Source organism: Rutilus rutilus, assembly GCF_951802725.1.
Source record: "Rutilus rutilus genome assembly, chromosome: 2".
NCBI classification, from domain to species: Eukaryota; Metazoa; Chordata; class Actinopteri; order Cypriniformes; family Leuciscidae; genus Rutilus; species Rutilus rutilus.
Genome location: NC_140210.1, coordinates 13421303 through 13441977, shown reverse-complemented (window position 1 = coordinate 13441977; position 20675 = coordinate 13421303). Strand labels below are relative to the sequence as shown.

Sequence of the window (20675 nt, the reverse complement as noted above, 5' to 3'; positions counted from 1 at the left end):
TCCAGATCTGATGAAGGACCTTCGCCTGGACCCGGTGTCAACGCAGTGCTGAAGTGCCAACTAGTCTCTCCCTATGGAGGATCCCTTTCCCACTCTACAGATAACGCGTCGTCGGGAAAACTCAATTTGCGTATCTACCCCGAATTGATAAAATAAAATAAAATTCTGAATCAAAACTATAAGGAAACACCAGTAATTTGTTTAGGTTTGGTTTGTAGGGAATTCCAAACCTGCACACATATATTCAAACGCACATAACTATAGAACCCGTTCTTAATGCGCATCTGAACGCCATCAGCGTTTCTCACAGGTTCGCGTTTAAAGTCTGTGTAGAGAGAATGGTGTCGTCTTGGCGGCCCCTAATTTAAAAACAAATGATCGTTGCGACGGAAGCGAATCAATCAAAACTAACTTTAGCCGGAAAATAACTTTATTAAAGAACCGCTATAAAGCCAAAACAATCTTACGTTAAATTATACATTTATCTCTGTAAAGCTGCTTTGAGACGATCTACATTGTTAAAAGCGCTATATAAATGAAAATGACTTGACTTGACTTGACTGATCTGGGGATCCTTTAGAGCATGGTTGACAACCAACTGTAATGTATGACCAGCACACCTGAGAGAAGCAATCCCATGCTTTTCTTCCAAAATGCGTAAAGCAGCAACCACATTCGCAGCATTATCATGTACAACCATGATTACATTGGTCATGGATATCTCAAACTTCTCAGCTGCTTTTTCCACCCAGGTAGCAATATTTTCAGCTGTATGCCGATCTTCAAGTGGCATGGTGGTCAAGTTGAATGAAGTAAGCTCCCAGTCTTCATTAATGAAGTGGCAGGTGACACCCAAGTATGCCTCTGTGGCAAATACTGGTCCATGCATCTGTGGTTTTTACTTCTTTGAGTGAAGCTTTCACTCTCTCAAAATTCTCCTCATATTTCTTCTCCATCAACTTAGTGAAGTGGAACCTGGAGGGAAGTGTGTATCCTGGGTGGAACGCGTTCATCATCTCACGAAAGCCCTGACCCTCTACAATAGAAAGAGGTCTCATATCCTTTACAATCATGTTCAGAATGCTATCGGTAAGTCCGGCGGCCATGTGGGGCGTGCAAACAGTTACGTCCTTTTTATGGAAGAAATCTTGCACGCAGCTTTGCCTCTTCCTGAGAAATAAAACAAGCACAACAATAACATCATTAACATTTTTAACTATGAATGCTAACAATATATCAGCTGTATTTTGAAGAGGGTAGTGTATCTGTATATTATTTTAACATAAAATCTATGAATGATGACAAAAAAAATTGTATTTCAGAAAGGGTAATTATGTCATTTTATTATGAAATATGCAAACAGGAAGCATTTTAAACTTTATTTTGAACTAATGGTACTATTTCATAAAATGTAAGATGTATACAGTAACAGGCCTATTTAGGAAATGTGTTGTTTACTATAGTCTGTTATTACTGTAGTGGGAGTATGATTTACTCAATTAACTTGTCCAGTAACTTGCACTTGTGTTTATCTGCAAAAAGGTTCACATACAATAGATTGCAGCCTAGGCTACTGTTAATGTAAATATAACGTTAGTCGTTTGTTTTTAAAGTCTACATTAGAGACCTGCGCGGGACGGATTTCTCCCTTAATTCCTAAAAAGCTGACATCTCAGTTCATCGCGAGCTCACAAATCTCTGTTATTATCAATGAAACTGGCTGCACAATGAATCTTTCATAATATCTACACCTTTTTTGCTATAATCAGATGTTTTGCCAGTGTGCAGAATTCAGCACTGAACAAAACGTCCATTTTGAGCGGTGAGGGGATTCTATCTTAAATGCATCTGATTGGCCATTACGTTCAAGAAATCAACACAAATGTCTGTGATTGGCTAAATTGTTCAACGCTGCAAAAATGTTATAAATAGATAGAGACTCTGGCCTGTAAAGCGTTTCTATTTTGTTTTAGTTGTTCTTGTTGCTTTTGTGCAACAGATGAATGACAATTTATTCGTTCTTAGATGTTCAGTTAGTAGATATTTACATTTTGCGGGAGTCCCGCGAATCGTTTTATACTCCCGCAACCAGCACACACACGAGTGTATTACCGCCCGCGCCCGCACTCGGCCCTCAGAACTATATTCCCGCGCCGCTCCCCTGACAGCTTCAGCTCTAACGTCGATCCGTTTTTTACCGAAACACAGCAGGTATGACCGCAACAACAACTCCAAAAACTCACTGTAATAATTAGGCCTACTACTTACCCAGCTGGCTCGTCATTTTGAGTTCGCAGAGTCACAGGATGTTTCCTTTTAAGATGCTCGTTCATAGCAGTAGTGCTGCCATGGTATGCCATTTCAGCTTTACATAGTGAACAAAGCACCTTTCTGTTTGGGCGTAGTTTGAAGTATTCCCATACTTTGGATGATCGTGGTCTTGATTTATGTGATAAAGCCAGATTGTCGTTTTCACCATGAGCGGGAGCAGAAGCCGGCATTACTCAAATATCTCGTAATTAATGTGACGCGTCCGTGTCGATGTATTTTCATAGTCGACGTAATCGATGACGTCAACGCGTCGTTGCGGCTCTACATGAGACCCTTGCAGTGGTGGCTCAGGACCAAAGGGTTTTCCCCAAGGGGCAACCCCTTTCGCATGATCAGGGTCACACGGCGATGCTTACTTGCGCTAGTTATGTGGAAGAAGCCTTGGTTCTTGTCCCAGGGTCCTGTGCTGGGAGCTCATTGTCGTCACTTAACGCTTACGACGGATGCTTCCCTCACAGGCTGGGGAGTGATCATGGATGGTCGCTCGGTGCCCGTGGACGGGTCAACATCACCTGGCACTTAATCACCTGGTGATGATGGCTCAGGCTCTACATCCCTGGGCACCAGATTCAGGGAGCAGACACCCTGCCGAGGCAGGGGCTGAGGCCCAGGGAAGGGAGACTCCACCCCGAGGTGGTGGAGCTCATATGGAGTTGCAGACATGGCTGTACTGTGTCTGTACATTGTTTCCCTGATTGTTCTACTACCGGGAGTTCTGGAGAACAGAGTTATGGAAGTGGGTTTGGCCTCTGAGGGGGCCCAACTCATAGACTCAGGTCTCTCAACTGAGGTTGTTGAGGCCACGATCACTCTAGAGCGGTTTTCAATAGGTGAGGCGCGCCTCCCCTGGGGGGCGCCAAAGAGCCACAGGGGAGGCTTGACACGCAAAGAAAAAATAACTGTATGCAGCTCTATTGATATCGGTAATTTTGTGTGCGAGTATTAGCTTTAAAATTAAAATATCAGCTTAAATTGATTTCCTGGGGCATTTTTTTCTAACTATGATCTAACCATTTTTTTTTCTAACCATACATTTACACTTCAATTACAGCACCATAAATAATGTTATGAGATTAATGATTTAAATATAATAATTTTAATATAGAAAATACGAGATGCTAAAAAAATATTATATTTTTTTAATTATGAAATTAAAACCGACAATAGATGCCGCCAAATCATTGTCTTAATGTATGAGTCATAGAAGCATTCATTCAACTGATTCATTCAAAACGGCAGATTCATTCTGGAACTAAGCAACTAGGTCACTGAATCACAAAAACCCCGGATTTGTTCAGATACGCATAACTCTTTTTCTGTGGCTTGTTTGGAACTATTGTCATTGGAGAAATAGAGCAAAAACAGAGAATATTTACAATATTAAGTCTAAAGTGTCACATCACAATATTCACTCTTTGTTTACTGAACTGTTGTATAAAATCATTATCACATTTGCAATCGCGCCAATATTTTGGAAATATTTTTTAATATTATATGTTCGTGTTTAAATGTTTTTATTTGGTATTTCAGCAGAAGATCATTTGTAACTACAATTTTTTTGCAAACAAATAAACAAACAAAATAAAAAAAACACACACACCTGTAACCCCACCCAAAAGTGCTATCCAGTGGTAAAGGCAGGTAATGAAGGCATAGTAAAAATTAATCACTAGCTTGCAGAAAAGAAATAAAAGGGGACCACATTTTTTCAAATAACAAAATCTTGTTTTTTAGAGCATACCTAATTCTTTCTAAATGTAGTGTACCAGTCAACTCTGTCAGCCATAGTTTAAGCGTTGGAACTTCCTTTTTCTCCCAAAACAAAAGAATACGTTTTTTAGCAGAAATGAAACCGTACGAAACAAAATGTTGTTGTACCAGTGTAAGTCTCAAAAACTCTTAATATTATATGTTATAAATATAAAAATAACTACTAGGGCCATTTTTTACACCACATCTTGAATTTTGGGTGCATGTTTATTCTGCTGGCATTTTGCCCCCAAACCCCCTGATAACATCTGACCCTGCTTCAAGAGAAACATAAAACACAACAAAACATCATTAACAGTTTTCTATGTTGTTTTTCGTCATTGGAAATAGTGACATATTTGGCTTTAAATCATGATTTGAAAGAAACTGTGGCAAAGGTCTGTGTGAATTTATGCACGTTATACAAAACATATGCCATCATTAATTATTTGAAAACATATTTTTTTTATAAAGAGGCATGCTGTTTTGACCACTGTTGTCTCTAGATTTAACGTTAGTCAAATTGACAGCCTTAAGCTACATTTGAAAACATAATTTTTTATAAAGAGGCATGCTGTTTTGACCACTATTGTCTCTAGATTTAACGTTAGTCAAATTAACTATAACAAACAGGTTAAACAAGCCATAGCTTACTTTTAGACGTGGTGAAAGTTCGAGGTTGTGATGGTCGTGTCCGATATCCCTTGTCAGTTATTATGCGTACAGCAAATCTTCTTGTATGAATATGGTCAATTTCTAGTGTTTATATCCAAAAAGAAACAATGCTGGGAGATGTTTTTGTATTTAGCGCGCTCACCGCGATGTACGTTTTTTCTGGGCTTGTGCAGCGTCACGCAATTGCACAGAATCTGATGACTGGCGTCAATGGTTCCGTTGCTTTCATTTTGTTCATCCTTATTGATGTTGCGATGATTTATATAAAAATTTATATAAAGTCATTCTCGAGTCATACAGTTCAAGTCAAGTCAAGTCTCGAGCCATTGGATCTCAAGTCAAAGTCAAGTCAAGTCATTTTCTTAATTTAGTCAAGCAAGTCTCAAGTCCTTAAATTTGCATCTGGAGTCAGACTCGAGTCAAGTCATGTGACTCGAGTCCCCCATCTCTGCTAAGTACTATGAATTTATTGGCATGAAATGAATATTAATTGTCATCCAAGAGGATGCTGCACACTGGTGGTGGTTTGAGGAGAGATCCCCTGATATGATTGTAAAGCGCTTTGGGTGTACAGTAGTACATATGAAAGCGCTTTTTAAATGCCTCATTCATTCATTCATACATTCATCCAACATTACAGTATAATTAAAATAAAGGTCTAAACTTCAAATTATCAGATTTTTTTTATTTGTATCTTTTATGAACAACATCAATGAATAGTTATACATCATCGCACCATAGGCCAAGGGAAGTCCCTTCAGGCTACAACCTTCGATGTTGCCGCTCCTCCAAGGGGGAGCCTACATCCTTACTCTTACTTAGGAAAGGAAGGCAAATAAGAGCAGGACATAATGCAGATTGTCCAGTAACTCTAATCACCCAGGCTCTTTAACCCCAAAGGAACGGCAGGGAGCTTAGGCCCTACTTAAACACCACAATGTAACTGGGGGAGAGCAGCTTAACCCTGCCTAGAGTAAAGGCACTCTACCTAAGACCTGTTATAGCTAGCGCTTCATCTTTTTTCTTTTAGCTCCAGACCATAGTATGTGACAGAAAATTCCAGTAACATGATAAAAGCAACTGAAATTAAAAAGAGTTTGCATCATCTCACCGTGACCGTCTTTGTCTAGCAGTTACCTCAACAGTGCTAACCTCAAAGACTGCCTATGGACCATATCAGATCATGGGTTGTTTTTAATTAGTAAAACGCACCTGTCGCATCATCAGTCCAAGACAGAGCCTGATGTCTGCGCTTTAACAACCTCTTGTGTCCCAGAAACCCTCCTCAGAGGGAGGAGGGGCAATGTTATCATAACTATTCAGTTGTTCTTTCCTGAGGTCTTGCCTCCTCCTTTTGCAATATGCTGCTTCTGCCCCATACTCCTCTGATCCTGTCTTCTGGAACATTCTGGAGATGGCTCAGAAGGTTTGAAAGAAGCAGAGGGTTAGAGGTAGACTTGAACCTCCAAGGGATATACCTCCTGAAGGCAGCGGGCTGCACCTTGGCCTCTCTAAACCTCTCCACCACCGTCTCAACGGAGGTGCTGACTGCTGAAGAGTCCAGAGGGTGAGATCGGAGTATCCAGTCAAGCTCCAAAAAATGGCTAAAATCTTTCTAAGGAGGAAAGATTTTTTTTCTCCTTGATCCTCAACAGGTGTTTCTAAATAACCACTATCGCTGCCATCGAACAACCGATGGCCGTGGCTGTTTGTTTGGTGGCCCGGAGAGCCAGATCTGTGGTGCGGCGCAGTAGAAGCATCAGAAGACGATCCCTGCCCTTTGTCCAAGTCTCTCAGCAGATCAGGTTGGAATGTCTGGAACACCGCCATGGTGTGCAGGGCACCGCTACCCTGACCCACTAGCAATTTCCTTTTTCTCACAAAACTTAACCTGTCAGTGTGGATCAGAAGAAAACACAGAGCAGTCTTCTAAATCCAAAGATCGCTTGAATTGGCTTGAGACTTGGAAATCAATACTCCTTTCCCAAACACCTCTGGCAAGTTCAGCCTGGGATCCCCACCAACAGAGCAGCCGTGCTGCTTAAGTAGTCACAGGGCCCGATCTGCAAGGCGAAGGTGCTTTTCCTTCTTCCCTAGAAATAAGAGACAAGCGTGAGTGGAGCTTTCTTACCATAAACTTATCACAGTTGAACAGCTGAACGTGTGTGCGCCGCTCTGAGGCAGATCACACAGAGCTCATATGAGTCCTCAAGTTTAAGATTATGCTTACACTGTATGAAAGTTTTGCCGCTGCTCTCCATTGTTCTCCACACGCTCGCAGACAAATGGCTCCTGAAGACAAAAAAGCTGATGACGTGTTTTGCAGGTACCCTTTTATACTCACAGGCGCTCCGCTGGTGACGTCATGGACTGCCGTCAGCCAATGAGTGTTTGATACAAGTGCTTCAGACACCAGTCACGCTGATGGCGTTTCCCATAGTGTCAACTCCATGATGCAGCATTGAAGTTCCAATGTGAAAAGGGAACTATATGAACATAATAAGTGAACCTCGAGGAACATATTAATAAAAAAAAAGACCCCTTTAACACTTACAGAACATCAAAAATATTTTAACAACCTTTAATTTAATTGAACTTAAAACCGGATTCACATAAACCCATTATTAAAAATTTCAGATTTAGCTGTGCCTTTTATAGTGTGTTTGGCAATGTATGCACTGGTCACTGTATATGTAATTTAATGAATAAATAAATCCAGAATGTTTAGACTTGTTTAATGTGCTGCTTCATAGCATAAATTAAACAAAATCTCTTGCATATTTTACGTACCTGGCTGATGGGGTCACATAAGCACCCACCCACCATGCTGTCCTTCATAAAACACCCCCATCATAAAACATGCTCCTGTGGGTATACATTTTACCTTGTGTATGTTTTGTGTTTTCTAAGAATAGCTCTATAATACATTTCTAAACTGTGTTAGACATGTCCCCAGTAAATAATTGTCTCGGCAGGGTCTTTTGTTTAACCAGAAGACACAGATTTGTTATTATATGTGCAGCTGTTGAAGATGTACTGCATCTAAATGAGAGAGAATGCTGTATTAGGCGGATGAGACAGACACTTTCACACAAAGACACAAACACAAAAGTAAGCACAGTCTGGCAAAGGGAGACACCGTCAGATCATCCTTCCTTTCAGTGTTTAAAAATACACCCACATTAACTTTATTCTGAACAGTTAGCTCCGCTCTGGCACGTACACATGGCAGAGCGTGTCTCGATCAGAGAAGGAATGTTCTATGCATTTGCTGGAGAAAAATGAACGATTTCTCCTGTATAAATATGTCAGCATTGTTGAAGACAATATGATTATTAATGTGCTATGTGTGAATGTGTTTACATATTTTCAAGCTTTACATATTTACCATCTAACTGTTATGTTTTGGAGCAGATCACCATTGGAATCCACACAGGAGAGGTGGTCACAGGGGTGATAGGGCAAAGAATGCCCCGTTACTGCTTGTTTGGAAACACGGTCAACCTGACAAGTCGTACAGAGACCACAGGAGAGAAAGGAAGGATAAATGTGTCTGAATACACATACAGGTGAGAGAGGTTAATATATTATAAGGTTATTAATATAATATAGCCTAATTGAATATATGTGCAGTATCACACTGCATATCATAGCCGTGCGATATCACTCTTTATCAGCAGAATCACAGCCGTCATAAAACGAGGCATTGGAGTTTATTTAACTAACGCTTTTGAGCCTGACGGCTCATGCTAATGATCCCCACTTCGACTTATTTTTTCACTGGTGTTCATGTACTTCTGTCATAGTTATTTCTATTTTATTTTTTTACTTTTACGCTGCATTGTAGCACTGTTCTGTTATAGCCTCTTTTAGGGGTGGTGCGATATGGCAAAAATATCATATGATTTTTTTTCAGGAAAATCGCGATTAATAATTTAATCACGATTCATTTCATTTTGTTTTTAATATTTTGCAAGTGACTGAGCAGTAGGCTATAGCCAAACTAATTTCCCTATTTTAAAAATGTAGCCTAACAGAACAAAATACAATGTAGTAACATATAACGACAGACCATGTAGGCCATAGTGGGTGCTGATAAAAATCTTTAATTTCATTATTTTATCTTTGTTAATTAAAAATAAGAATAAAGATGCACATTACAAATACACATAACATACAAATGAAATAAACAGTGCTTTATTTTTTCAGTAGGTGGATATAACACAACCATTTAAATACGAAATTGAATAAACAAATGTAAAAAAAAAAAGAAAAAAAAGAAAGAATTTGCACTACATAGACTTCACTGTATAAATTATACATTGATTCTTATTTAAGCTACTGAAGTTATTCAGTGAAGAGCAGTGAGTGATTTTCTCTTTTGTTGTTTTATTAACACTAAGCACTAGCGGCACCATGTTTATTATTTGGTTGCTGTTTCTTTAAAGGTCCCATTCCATGGATTATTTTTATTATTTTATAATGTTTCCAGGGGTGCCCTTATAATGTTAGTATGTTTTTTAGATCAAAAATTGTTATAATTTAGAAATAAAAGGCATATTTCCTAGCCTGATTTCATTCCCTGGTTTGAACACTCTGTTTGAAGGGGCGTGTCTGCTGTGAGACTTCAGTGTAAACGCCCTCTGCTGTGATTGGCTGACATGCTTGCATATGAAATATCTGGCATTACATGTGGAACTATCTGGAAAACTTTTACTACTACAGCTATTATACGTTTTTACTATTACAGCTATCTGGATTAACGAATCATGATAAGTTTTTTAAGTATTTAGATCTATTACCATCACATAAAAGGTTGCAGTGATGAGCACTGAGCAGATGACAGTCTGTTGATCGCGTGAAAGATCTTATCATTGCAACACAGTTTCTGCACTATCACTAATGATTTCACCAATGCAAACATGAGGCATATAAATACAGTAAGAGCTTCGTTGTGCAGTGTAACAGTGTCATTGATTTCATAACGAGTTTTGGCAAGTGTCCAGATAAACTCGCGCTGTGTGATTGATAGCTTGGGCGATTGGAAAGGGATTGTTCTTTGATCGCTTTCTGTATATTAATCACAGTTTAAGTAAGATTATTTTCATCCTACTAAGAGAAACGAACGATGTGAAGAGTGATCGCTACTTCCATATTAAATCACTACTTACCGCTTGCTGGAATATAGTTGAAATAGTCCCCTTCGTCAGTATGAAACGCTGAGAGAAGCCTGCTTGATATTATTCCAGGTTAGAAAAACAGTCCATGGTGAAATGGACAGAGCAAACTAACAACTTCGAATTAAACTTTTGCGGTATCCGATTATAGATAAACATCAACCACGTCTGTTGACATTTCGCCATCAATACGCCTGTGTTCCTGTGGGCGGAGGTTACGGTTCTAGTGACATCATTAAAGCAGGATGTAGAGGGGTGTAGTCCAATCCAGCCGTTTTTTGTAGTCAACTTCTGTTAAATAAAATATCTCGCTTGGAATTGAACTTTGAGCTTTATAATTTTACAGATATTATTTATACTCTAACAACAACATTACACACTAACTAAAGTTTGAAACATGGGATCACATAGAACGGGACCTTTAAGAGCTCACGCTGCACGGGTACAGTCATGCATCTGATTTTCTCCCAACTGTCTACTTTCACTTTAGACATAACACATAACCCACATAGCAAAATTTGTCAATTCTGGCTCAAAACTGGCCCAACACACTGAAAACGGACTCAAACAACTTCCTCTGGCCCAGATGTGGCCCACACCCTGTAAAATGACTCTTATTGATATGGCCCAGGTCTGGCCCAGGCACTGTAAGACAGAACTGGCTGAGAGTCGGCTGGGTCCCCGGGCCAGATGTGGCCCAGAAACTGGCAGTGAAACACAAATTCAACCATTTAAAAAGATTAAGGGTTTTTATTATAAAATTAACAAATACACTTTAATATAAACATGTACTAACAATGAACAAATACACTCTATTAACATTTATTTACAACACAATTTTTAAACTACAAAATAACAAGTAAATTATATTTACTGTATATGATTAAAAGAAAAACATCACTCTTTCACACACAAACTATCTTTCACTCTCTTTAACACTAAATTAATTAATTTAGCAAATGTCAAGTCACCATTAAATATATAGCGCTATACTATACAGTAATGACTATTTCAAAGCAGCTTTTTACAGGGTTAAACAGGAAAATGATCAATGATGCAAACAGAGTTCAATTTGGCTGTAAAGCTGCTCTAAAAAGAAAATAGTGTCATTGTTCAGCTGAATTCAGTTCAGTGTTGATTCAGTTCTGTTCAATAACTGTATAAAGTATATCAATTATAAAAAGAGTTCATTTTCATTATTAAGCAGCTCTGCAGAAAACAGTGATGTCATCGTCCAGCTCAGTTCAGTTCTCATATAATGGTGTCAATGCAGGCAGATCAATATTATTAAGAATAAGTGTCCCCAACTAAACAAGCCAGAGGCAACAGTGGCAAGAACCCAAACTCCATCAGTGACAGAATGGGGAAAGAAAAACAGGCTTAGTCGGGGGGGCAGTTCTCCTCTGGACAAACAACGAACATGGTGTGTGTTAGGATTCCAGGCCGCTTCACAAGTCAGATTGTGGATTGATATCATTCAGAGTATTTTATTCAGCTCCTTTTGCTTGAAGATTGGAAAAGATTACATCAAGGTAAAAGAGTAGCAAAACTCGAGAGCATGTAGATGTGAATTTGAGAACTTGTACAATAGATATTTGTACTTGTACAATAAAATTTACACTCACAGCTCCAATGTGAAAACCTCCAATGTGAAAACCTCAATTAGGCATTTGCAACTTCTCAAATCTGCCATTGCAATTTTTTTAATTGCCCTGCCTTTATCTCTCACCGCCACTAAGTTTGCAAGTGCACAAGTTATAGTTAGGCATCTAATATATCGCAAAAATAGTTGCAAAGTCAGTGTGTGAAGATTTGAAATAGCAATGGCAGATTTGAGAAGTTGCCATTGCCTAATTGAGGTTGTACTGCGAATGTGAATGAAAGAATACAGGTTTGTGACTATTGTCTTTGAGTGAAAATCTCAACATTCAACAGGTTTTCAAGTACAAATATTTATTGTACAATTCACAAAATCACATTTACATGCTCTGGAGTTTTGCTACTCTTTTACCTTCATAAGATCACGCCGGCATTTGGTGGAGGGAGTTGAAGCTGGCCGTTGGGTCTGTGCGGAGTACTGGTCTGGTTCTTGTGGATCTGATCCGATGACTGTGCCGAGGACTGTTGTGTCAAAGGGGTCTTCACGGTGTTTGTGTCTTGGTCTCATCTAGTTGTGATGTTCTCGTCTGGCATTCAGGGCTGTTGTGGTCATCTGAGGGTGCAGGTCCACCATCTGGTCTGGATACGGACTAGATCCGGCTGAATACAGTAACCCTGGGATAAGACTGAGACAGAGAGACTAACATTAGCGTAGATGCCATTCTTCTTACAATGTAACAAGTACATTCGGTGTTATGGGAAGTGTTTCCGGTTCTGGATGACTGAATTTATGCAGCCTAACAATCCTTTAACAGATGCGAACTTTAGAAATGTGAGAGTGTGTTATGTTTATGCTAGGTTAAAGAGGTGTGTGTTTTTAAATAGATTTAAACTTATCTTGTGTCTGCCCCTCGATCTGCTGCCAGTCCATGATCCCTCGATCTCCATCTCAGCAGCATTAGCTGTGAGGGTTTTTCTGAACTGCATCTTTTAAATAAAGGAATAGATATTGTGAGGTCAATATTAAATCTTAAGCATTAGTTTAAGCACATAGGTTTAACAAATGTTGTTGCCAGAGTTCACACAGCAGTTGGTCTCAATTGATAAAATTAGGCTAGTTAATGTGTTAACTAACATTGCCAATGAACAATACATTTGTTACAGTATTTATTAATCTTTGTTAACATTAGTTAATAAAAATACAATAAAAAATTATTAAAAAAAATTATTCACAGTGCATTAACTAATGTTAACAAATACAACAACTTTTGATTTTAATAATGCATTAGCAAATGTCAAAATTAAAATGAACTAAGATTAATAAATGCTTAAGTATTGTGCATTCTTAGTCCATCTTAACTAATGTAGTTAAACTTATATTAACGAATAAAACCTTATTGAAGTGTTACCAAAATATCTGTAAAAAGTGTTGGTTTCAGATTCCAAACAGTGCGTTCAGATATTCGATCATAATTATTGTAACATCCCCTCTGCAGTAAAATGTTAAGAACTACCATTTTAATAACATTACACAGTGATATATATACGCTTTAAATTTTTCTTTAACTCTAAAATGCACCTGCTCTAAAGCAGATTACGCTACATTCAAGAACACAGGACGTGCCAAAGACAATGAATTAAGAAGCTGCACTTATTTTGCAGCTTCTCTTAAAGGGACTGTGTGTAGGAATTTCTCCCATCTAGTGGTGAAACTGTATTTTGCTTCAAACGAATAATGCTCTCCAGCGCCTCACTTTTTCAAATGCGCGTTGCATCTACGGTAGCCGTTATGTATTAAAAAGCTATGACAGGATGTCTTATAATAGCACTTCGAGTTTTTCTTCGGGTGAATAGGTTTGTTATTTAAAACAAACTGAAACTTGAAACAACGAAAAAAAGAATGTTACAGTATGAATTACTGACTGTGAAAAACATTAACTATGGTAATTAGTAGTAATGCCTTCTTTACTCGTTATATTTTTTGAAGTACATGCATTGTTAGATATCATCATCATCAGAGCCTTCTCTAAAGTTACTTTACTCAATATTTGCTATTCATCAAAGAGCCTGTTTAACTTTTAACTATAAACGTTCTACTGTCTATATAATAAAGTACACAACCAAGCAATGAAAAAAAAGACCGTAACATTGACTTACCTGTCGAGAAGAAAGCAGGCAACTTCAGGGTCTCTTTTGAAAGCTTTCTCCTGCATTAGCAATCCCGACATTAACCCTTGTTTTTGTAATCTCCGGTCACGTTTCCTTTTACGGTCTATTTTGGACTTTTTCGACGACGAGGACTCATCCTGTGACTCAGCATATGTATGAATGAACGGTGTATAAATAACCGTGCAGTGCATCCTTTTAAACTTTCCGCAGCAGTGACAAGCGCCTCTCTCTGCTCTGCTCCTCCGCTTCTGCTGGGTTCAGTCACAGTGCTGGTTCTGAACGAAAACGCGTTGTGGAAACGCGTTGGCCTAGTACCTTTTGTTCCTCTCTGCTATTATAGTTTTTCAAGATGGCGGAACTACATGGAAGCCTCCGTGGACCTACCCGTCCCATGTATATAAAGATAATAAATTCTTCGTTTACGAGGATTAGTCTGATCATTGGCATAGGTATTTGTACACCATTGAGGGCATATTTATTAATAAAAATATTGATTTTAAATAATAAAATACCTAAAAAGCTACACATAGTCCCTTTAAGTTATCTATAACGCTTTTCCGTTTCGAAGTTCCCCGCAGCATGTTAAAACCAAATAAATCTTATTTTTTATTTCAGATTGTAACGTTAGCCTACACGTTGTCTGCGCGGGTGTAGTAAACTGTGGTCAGTGTAGTTCGATTCACAAATAAATTACTCTTTTGAGAGGTTAGTGATTCAAATCAGAAAGAGTCGCCTGTATAGAGAACTATGGCGCCAAAAGCGTAACGTTAGTCCGACTCCTATGATTCGACTCCTATGAACTAATCACTCGTTGAAAAAGACGAATTGACTTACTAAATTTGAGCACAGGAATATAACTCAATATCATTTCATTAGCCAAAATCACAGTGCACTGGATACAGCACAGCAGTTTTTCTAATAAAAAAGCCTCACATTTATCCTAAAAAGAGACCGTAGGCCTTCTCATCAACACTATCTCCGGGACCGAATGGATATTCTGAAGTAACGTATTATCATCATCGTAAACATCTGATCTAACGTTAGATATAAAACAAAACTATATTTATCTTGACAATTAATACATCAAACAGCTCTAGAACAATAAATGAAATAAATGACTTACTCATTTTTTCAGATGAATTATTCCTCTCGAAAACGTTGGTCTGCGTCTGTGGGATCTTCCTCGGGATTTAAATTAACCGGCAAAACCTTTTTTCAAGTGGCTGAGTTCCTTAATTGTAGTAGTGGCCCGCTTGTGACAAAACGAACTCGGGCCGATGGTAAATACACACAGCTATACCGAGTATGGACCTGACACAAGTACAACTGATGTCGGCCGATACTGGCCCATTCAGAAAAAAACGTTAGTCAGCCAGATGTGTTATGCACAGTCGGCACGGATTTGGCCCATTATCTGTTCACCGATGCCGACAGTGAGCCAACAGTGACGCATTTCAGCCGGAATCGGCCCAACTGTGCTTGCTATCTGGGAACCGACTGTGTTTATGTAAACTTTGTGTGTATTTGCCAATAAGACTAGAAAGATATAGCCTTCACGAGGATGGTGACGCACTGAATCGTTCTTTGTTTAAATAGTTCAAAGTTACTATCAGTTTGAATGTTATTACCATGACAAACTATAAAGATATAAGACTCAAGTTTCAGTATTTGACCACTATTTTATTCTGAGAAACTTATAGTGACAGTTATGTATTAATTTGTGTCAGGAGTTACCTTTAATATGAATTATGAGCGTCAGCCTCGGGGCTTTTAGCTAAAAGCCCAGAGGGACGTTGTTTGGTTTGTTTAGATTCTCATAGGTTTACGTCAGTTTTCTATAGAGAGGAATAATATTTATTGAATTTATACCTACAATGGGCCGATGTAATCATTATGAGCGCTGGATACTCTGATGTACTATGTTTTCAATACACACTGGCAGCCTGAGGGCGCCCTATGCACATTTAGTCCATATATGGAACACATGAAGAAGAGCCATATCATGTGACATTCCATGAACTCCCTGACATGAACTAATGGTGCGTTCAAGTCATCTCGTATAGATCGTATTTACGAGTTGAACGCACTTGAACGCCACCACAATGTCGTAAATACCAGTGGGGAGCTCGGGATTTTCTCTAAGCTCCGATCTTTACGAGTTGGGGGCGTGTCAGTGATTAACATGGCGGAATACACAATACGTAAAGGTATTTAGCTGTGATATTGTCAGGCTTTTCTATTAACAGCTCAGTTAGCTAATCGCCAACACAGAATATGATAGTATTATAATATAACAATGTAACGATGTGTTGGCAGTGGCTTCATAAATTAATTAAAAACATAAAAATACAAAGTACACCTGATGCACATTTCTTTGTTCTTCATTTTCTAGAACAAGAGTTTAAGAACCTTACTGTATTTTTGTGTAATTAATTAAAAGAAAGTACTCCGCCATTTTGCTCCGACGAAAGTGACTTGAACGCACATGCCGTTATAAGCACGACTTCCCACCTCGTACGTACGAACTTCCCAGGAGGACTTGAACGCACCAAAAGCTTATCAGAGATCGCTGTAACATGCAGATAAAGATGTTTTGGAGACAGTAAACATGATTGCAATGATATATGATGTATCTGTGTTCTTCAAACCATGTCAGGTATTTTCATAATAATAGATTATATTTATAATGTAATGCTAATCGATATAGACTTTATCATTGTGCATAATACTATAAAATAATATATTTTCTATCTGATTTTTTTATCCGAAGCCAAATCAGATCACAGAAGGTTACTTAAAACACTCGACTTGCGTTATAAAATAAGTTTTGAGCAAAAACATGGTTTTAATCTCATAAATTGTCGTGTATTGATGGTGTGCTAAACTAACATGCTAGCGAGCACTAAGATGCTGCCACCTAGCTGTTATTTTTATGAACAATTTTAAATAGGAATGCTTACTGAAATGTTTATTTTTTCAAGAAGGGAATTTGATACAGTTTCAAATGTGAAGTGAGAACTTTGATAAAAGAAATTAGGGATTGAAACAGTGTGAATAGTCAGTCGTTAGTAATTATTATGAAGACAAAAGAAAAGAATATTTAGAGCCATAACCAGGCCGGAGAGGTGTGAATATGTGCAGGGGAGACTGAGACTGACTAGGGCTCGTTTGCACCACAAAACAATAGAGACAATAGACTGAACCGATGCTTAGAAGATGACAATAAACATCAGTTTGCATTTTAGAGTCTAATCAAATTAAAGTCAAATGACATGATCTTTAACCCTTTCGCACGTACGATCACACCGGTGTGATCAGTCTAGGCTGGTCCCTGGAGCGTACGATCACACCGGTGACACCATAGAACATATGTGCGTGATCAACTGCTAAATTCAAATGTGCTTTCGCGCGTTGTCTGGCGCTGAACCAGAGACAAGCACGCTCAGAGCTGTCATATATCACCACTTTTCAGTGTTTTCAACCACATAATGTTTATTTTAGGTTTCAGACATATAAGTACTAAAAAAACAATACATTTAGAGTTTGTAAAATACACAATGATGTCAAAGGAAGAGGCAATAATTATCCTTTCCATTATAATTAGACACGTTTTATTCATATCAGATGCACATTGTGTAAGTAACTTTAAAGTTTACTCTATTCTTCTCCCAGTTCACCAGCCACTTACTTTTATGTATTTCGGGAGAAGTGGATGAATTCACGTGTTGTAAATCCAACAGATCCGATTCTCTGAACTGTGTCTGCGGCACAAACTAAGATGGCGGCGCCCATCGCGCATACAGCTCAACTAACGCAATCGTTATAAAGGTGTTTAAACAACAAAACACTTCCACTTGCATATATTTGACAATCGGAATATCAGATATTTCATGTCATATCTAACAAATTTGTGAATATTTTGAATGAAAAAGGAAAAATTACATAAAAGCAGATCATCATTCATTCAGCTCTGTTGTTGCTGCAGTGTGTCACGTGACAAGCAATGATGCGTCACCATGGAAACCATAAAGTGACACATTCTAAATAACGGTCGCCTTGAAAAACTCACGCTGGGGGGGGTCAGCCAGAATATTTTAAACTTACGTGTGAAAGGGTTAAAAACATTTAATTAAATACAGAGTTTTAGACTTATCATCTTCAGATTTTAAATATAACATGGTCAGACATGTGGCTTTAGCTGCAGTGCATTTCTAGATTGATACAATGCCAACTTCAATATTTTCATGAAGATATTTCATAAAAATACATTTCTAATAACTTTACAAAACTTTGAAACTATTTATATATATAAAAAAAATAATTATGACAATAATAGCTTTTAGTGCAAAGGGTTCATGAACTGTATCTGTTTTAGTTTGGGAATGCCATTTCTGAGGATTTTTCAAAAGTGGGATTGCTGGCTAACAGGATAACTTAGTTCAGTACTCACGCGCTTCGCATGTTCGCGCTCAGAACAGCATGCAAATGAAATGTTATGCAATGTTATATTATGCATTTACGCATACAAATTATCATCTTTCATGACTGTGCAGTGTCACATGAGCATAACTCTACCGCTGTGCTGCGTTAACATGTGATGTGAATGTATGTCGCGTTGAACATACACTAGAACTGTAAAATATAGAATGCAATGTAGCACAAAACGAAACGCAAAGTGGACCAGGAACTCATCGCTTTCACATATCACCAAGAAATCGAACCACAAACCGACCCACAAACGAAGGTCCTTTTAGGGGGGTCTGAGATCACTTGGTTTGTTCACCTATATAAATGATGAACTGGTCCAAGAGCGTTTGGAGGGCTCAAACGAACTAGGTGTGGAAACACCCTAAATTGTTTAAAACCTTGTTTCTGTCCTTTTCAATATAAAAGTATTTGACTGATAAAACAAAAGACTGACTCACTCATAATGACAGTCTTTGCTGCCAACTAATGGTGTAATAATGTAACTGTCACTGAAGACGAAATCACAATCACTAATGGATCCTTCAAACGGATTATCCGTTTGATACACCCAAAATGAATTATACCTACACTATCTACATAAGAGCCAGCGGCAAATTCCTGAAGGAATGGCCGAGATAAAGCTGTTCTCGGTGGGCACATCTCCAAAAACGACTAAACGAATTGTCAAATAGGCACTATGTTTATAAATGTTTATTTTACATATTTGAGGTCTAAATTACTACATTCTCGCCTAAAACAATCTTAAAGGGATAGTTCACCCAAAAATGAAAATTGTCATTAATTACTCACCCTCATGACGTTCCAAACCCATAAGACCTACATTTATCTTCAGAACACAAATTAAGATATTTTTGATGAAATCTGAGAGCTTTCTGACCCCTGCAATATAATCACCACTTTCAAGGCCCAGAAAGGTAGTAAAGATATCGTTAAAATAGTCCATGTGACTTAAGTGTTTCAACCTTACTGTTATGAAGCGACGAGAATACTTTTTGTGCACTATTTTAACGATGTCTTTACTATCTTTCTGGGCATTGAAAGTGGTGATTACATTGCAGTCTATGGGAGGGTCAGAAAGCTCTCAGATTTCATTAAAAAAAAAATCTTAATTTGCGTTCCGAAGGTGAACGAAGGTCTTAAGGGTTTGGAACGACATGAAGATAAGAAATTAATGACATAATTTTAAAAACTTTTGGTGAACTAACTCTTTAAAACTACATTCTCTGACACAACAACAGTAGTATTTGTAAAATTATGGTATTTGCTCATCCACCATGGCACTCGCTGTGAGAGAAATGCTGCAAACGCAGTGATATAAACGATGAAACGGTTCCCGTGGTGATAATGGTAGAATATTGCATGGCTGTAAAGGGTCTCAGCCAATCAGAATCGAGAACAAGAACTAATTGTTATAAAATAATATCATATAATATATCAAATATAATATAATATAATAAAATTAATACAATATAATAATTAATATACATGAATAAAGTGAATGTTATTTATTGCTTTGTCTCAGGTGTTTGCAGTCAGTGGAAAATGCTGATCCTCAGTTTCATTTGGAGTACAGAGGACCTGTATCCATGAAAGGAAAAAAAGAGCCAATGAAAGTGTGGTTTCTCTCACGCAAGACCTAACTGACACACTGTGGGGCTGCAGCGGTGCCATTTTTATTGTTCTCTGCTAATGTGTGTTCATTAATTTCTAAGATCTATGAAAAGGAACATGCTGTACTTTGCTTTCTTCATCAAGATCATTTTATTCTCCCCCTCTCAGAGGCCAAATTAAGAATGTTCTTCAGTGACCCCTGCGTTTCAAGTGCCAATTATCTCTGATTCACATAAAAAAAATATATATATATTAGGGGAGAAAGGGTATTGTAGAGTAGAGGGTGATTAGCTGTACACATTTTACATAGGAATATGGAAACTACTGTCCATTTGATATTATTTAATGATACTACTTTGAGTGCCAACTATTGAATTGATTTAATCCAGAAGATAAAGATACATCTGAATAAATACAACTGGAAAATGGTACAAATACGCTATGCAACATGCAGACGTGCTCATCAAGTGTTTGTTTTCATCATTTTTATTTATAGTAGAGGATGTGACAGTATTTAGATCACTACCAAGTCCAGGAATATTTTGAAAAATAAGTTATTTTCTTTTGTCACTGTATTGAGTCCTGTATGTCTGTGTGATGATATATTACAAGAAATAGAAATATCTAAAACAAACTGTTTATTTTTATGTTTTATTGTGCACTTTAATTAAGAAATAACTTTTAATAAGCACATTTTGTTATTGTATCAATGTATTGTATTGGAAATACTCCGTTCCCTTTCGAGGGAACTCGCGCTGCGTCAATGACACCTTGGGACATGCTCCGCGTGATTACATCTGAAGCACGTATGCCACGTATGTCAACTAGTCCAATGGAAAGAGTGAACGTCATGGGCGGGTGACGTCATGACCAGGA

At 38.0% G+C, this 20675-nt stretch overlaps 1 protein-coding gene across 1 annotated transcript in view; it reads left to right on the top strand.

Annotated features, from left to right (window-relative positions):
• gucy1b1 (guanylate cyclase 1 soluble subunit beta 1) overlaps window positions 1–20033 on the top strand; it is a 53315-nt gene extending 33282 nt beyond the window's left edge. Inside the window, exons 12-13 of the mRNA XM_084390175.1 lie at window positions 8170–8324; window positions 19711–20033. Coding sequence (XP_084246301.1) covers window positions 8170–8324; window positions 19711–19828 — 273 coding nt within the window. The 3' untranslated portion in view covers window positions 19829–20033. The remainder of the gene's footprint in view (window positions 1–8169; window positions 8325–19710) is intronic.
• Window positions 20034–20675: the final 642 nt, after the last annotated feature.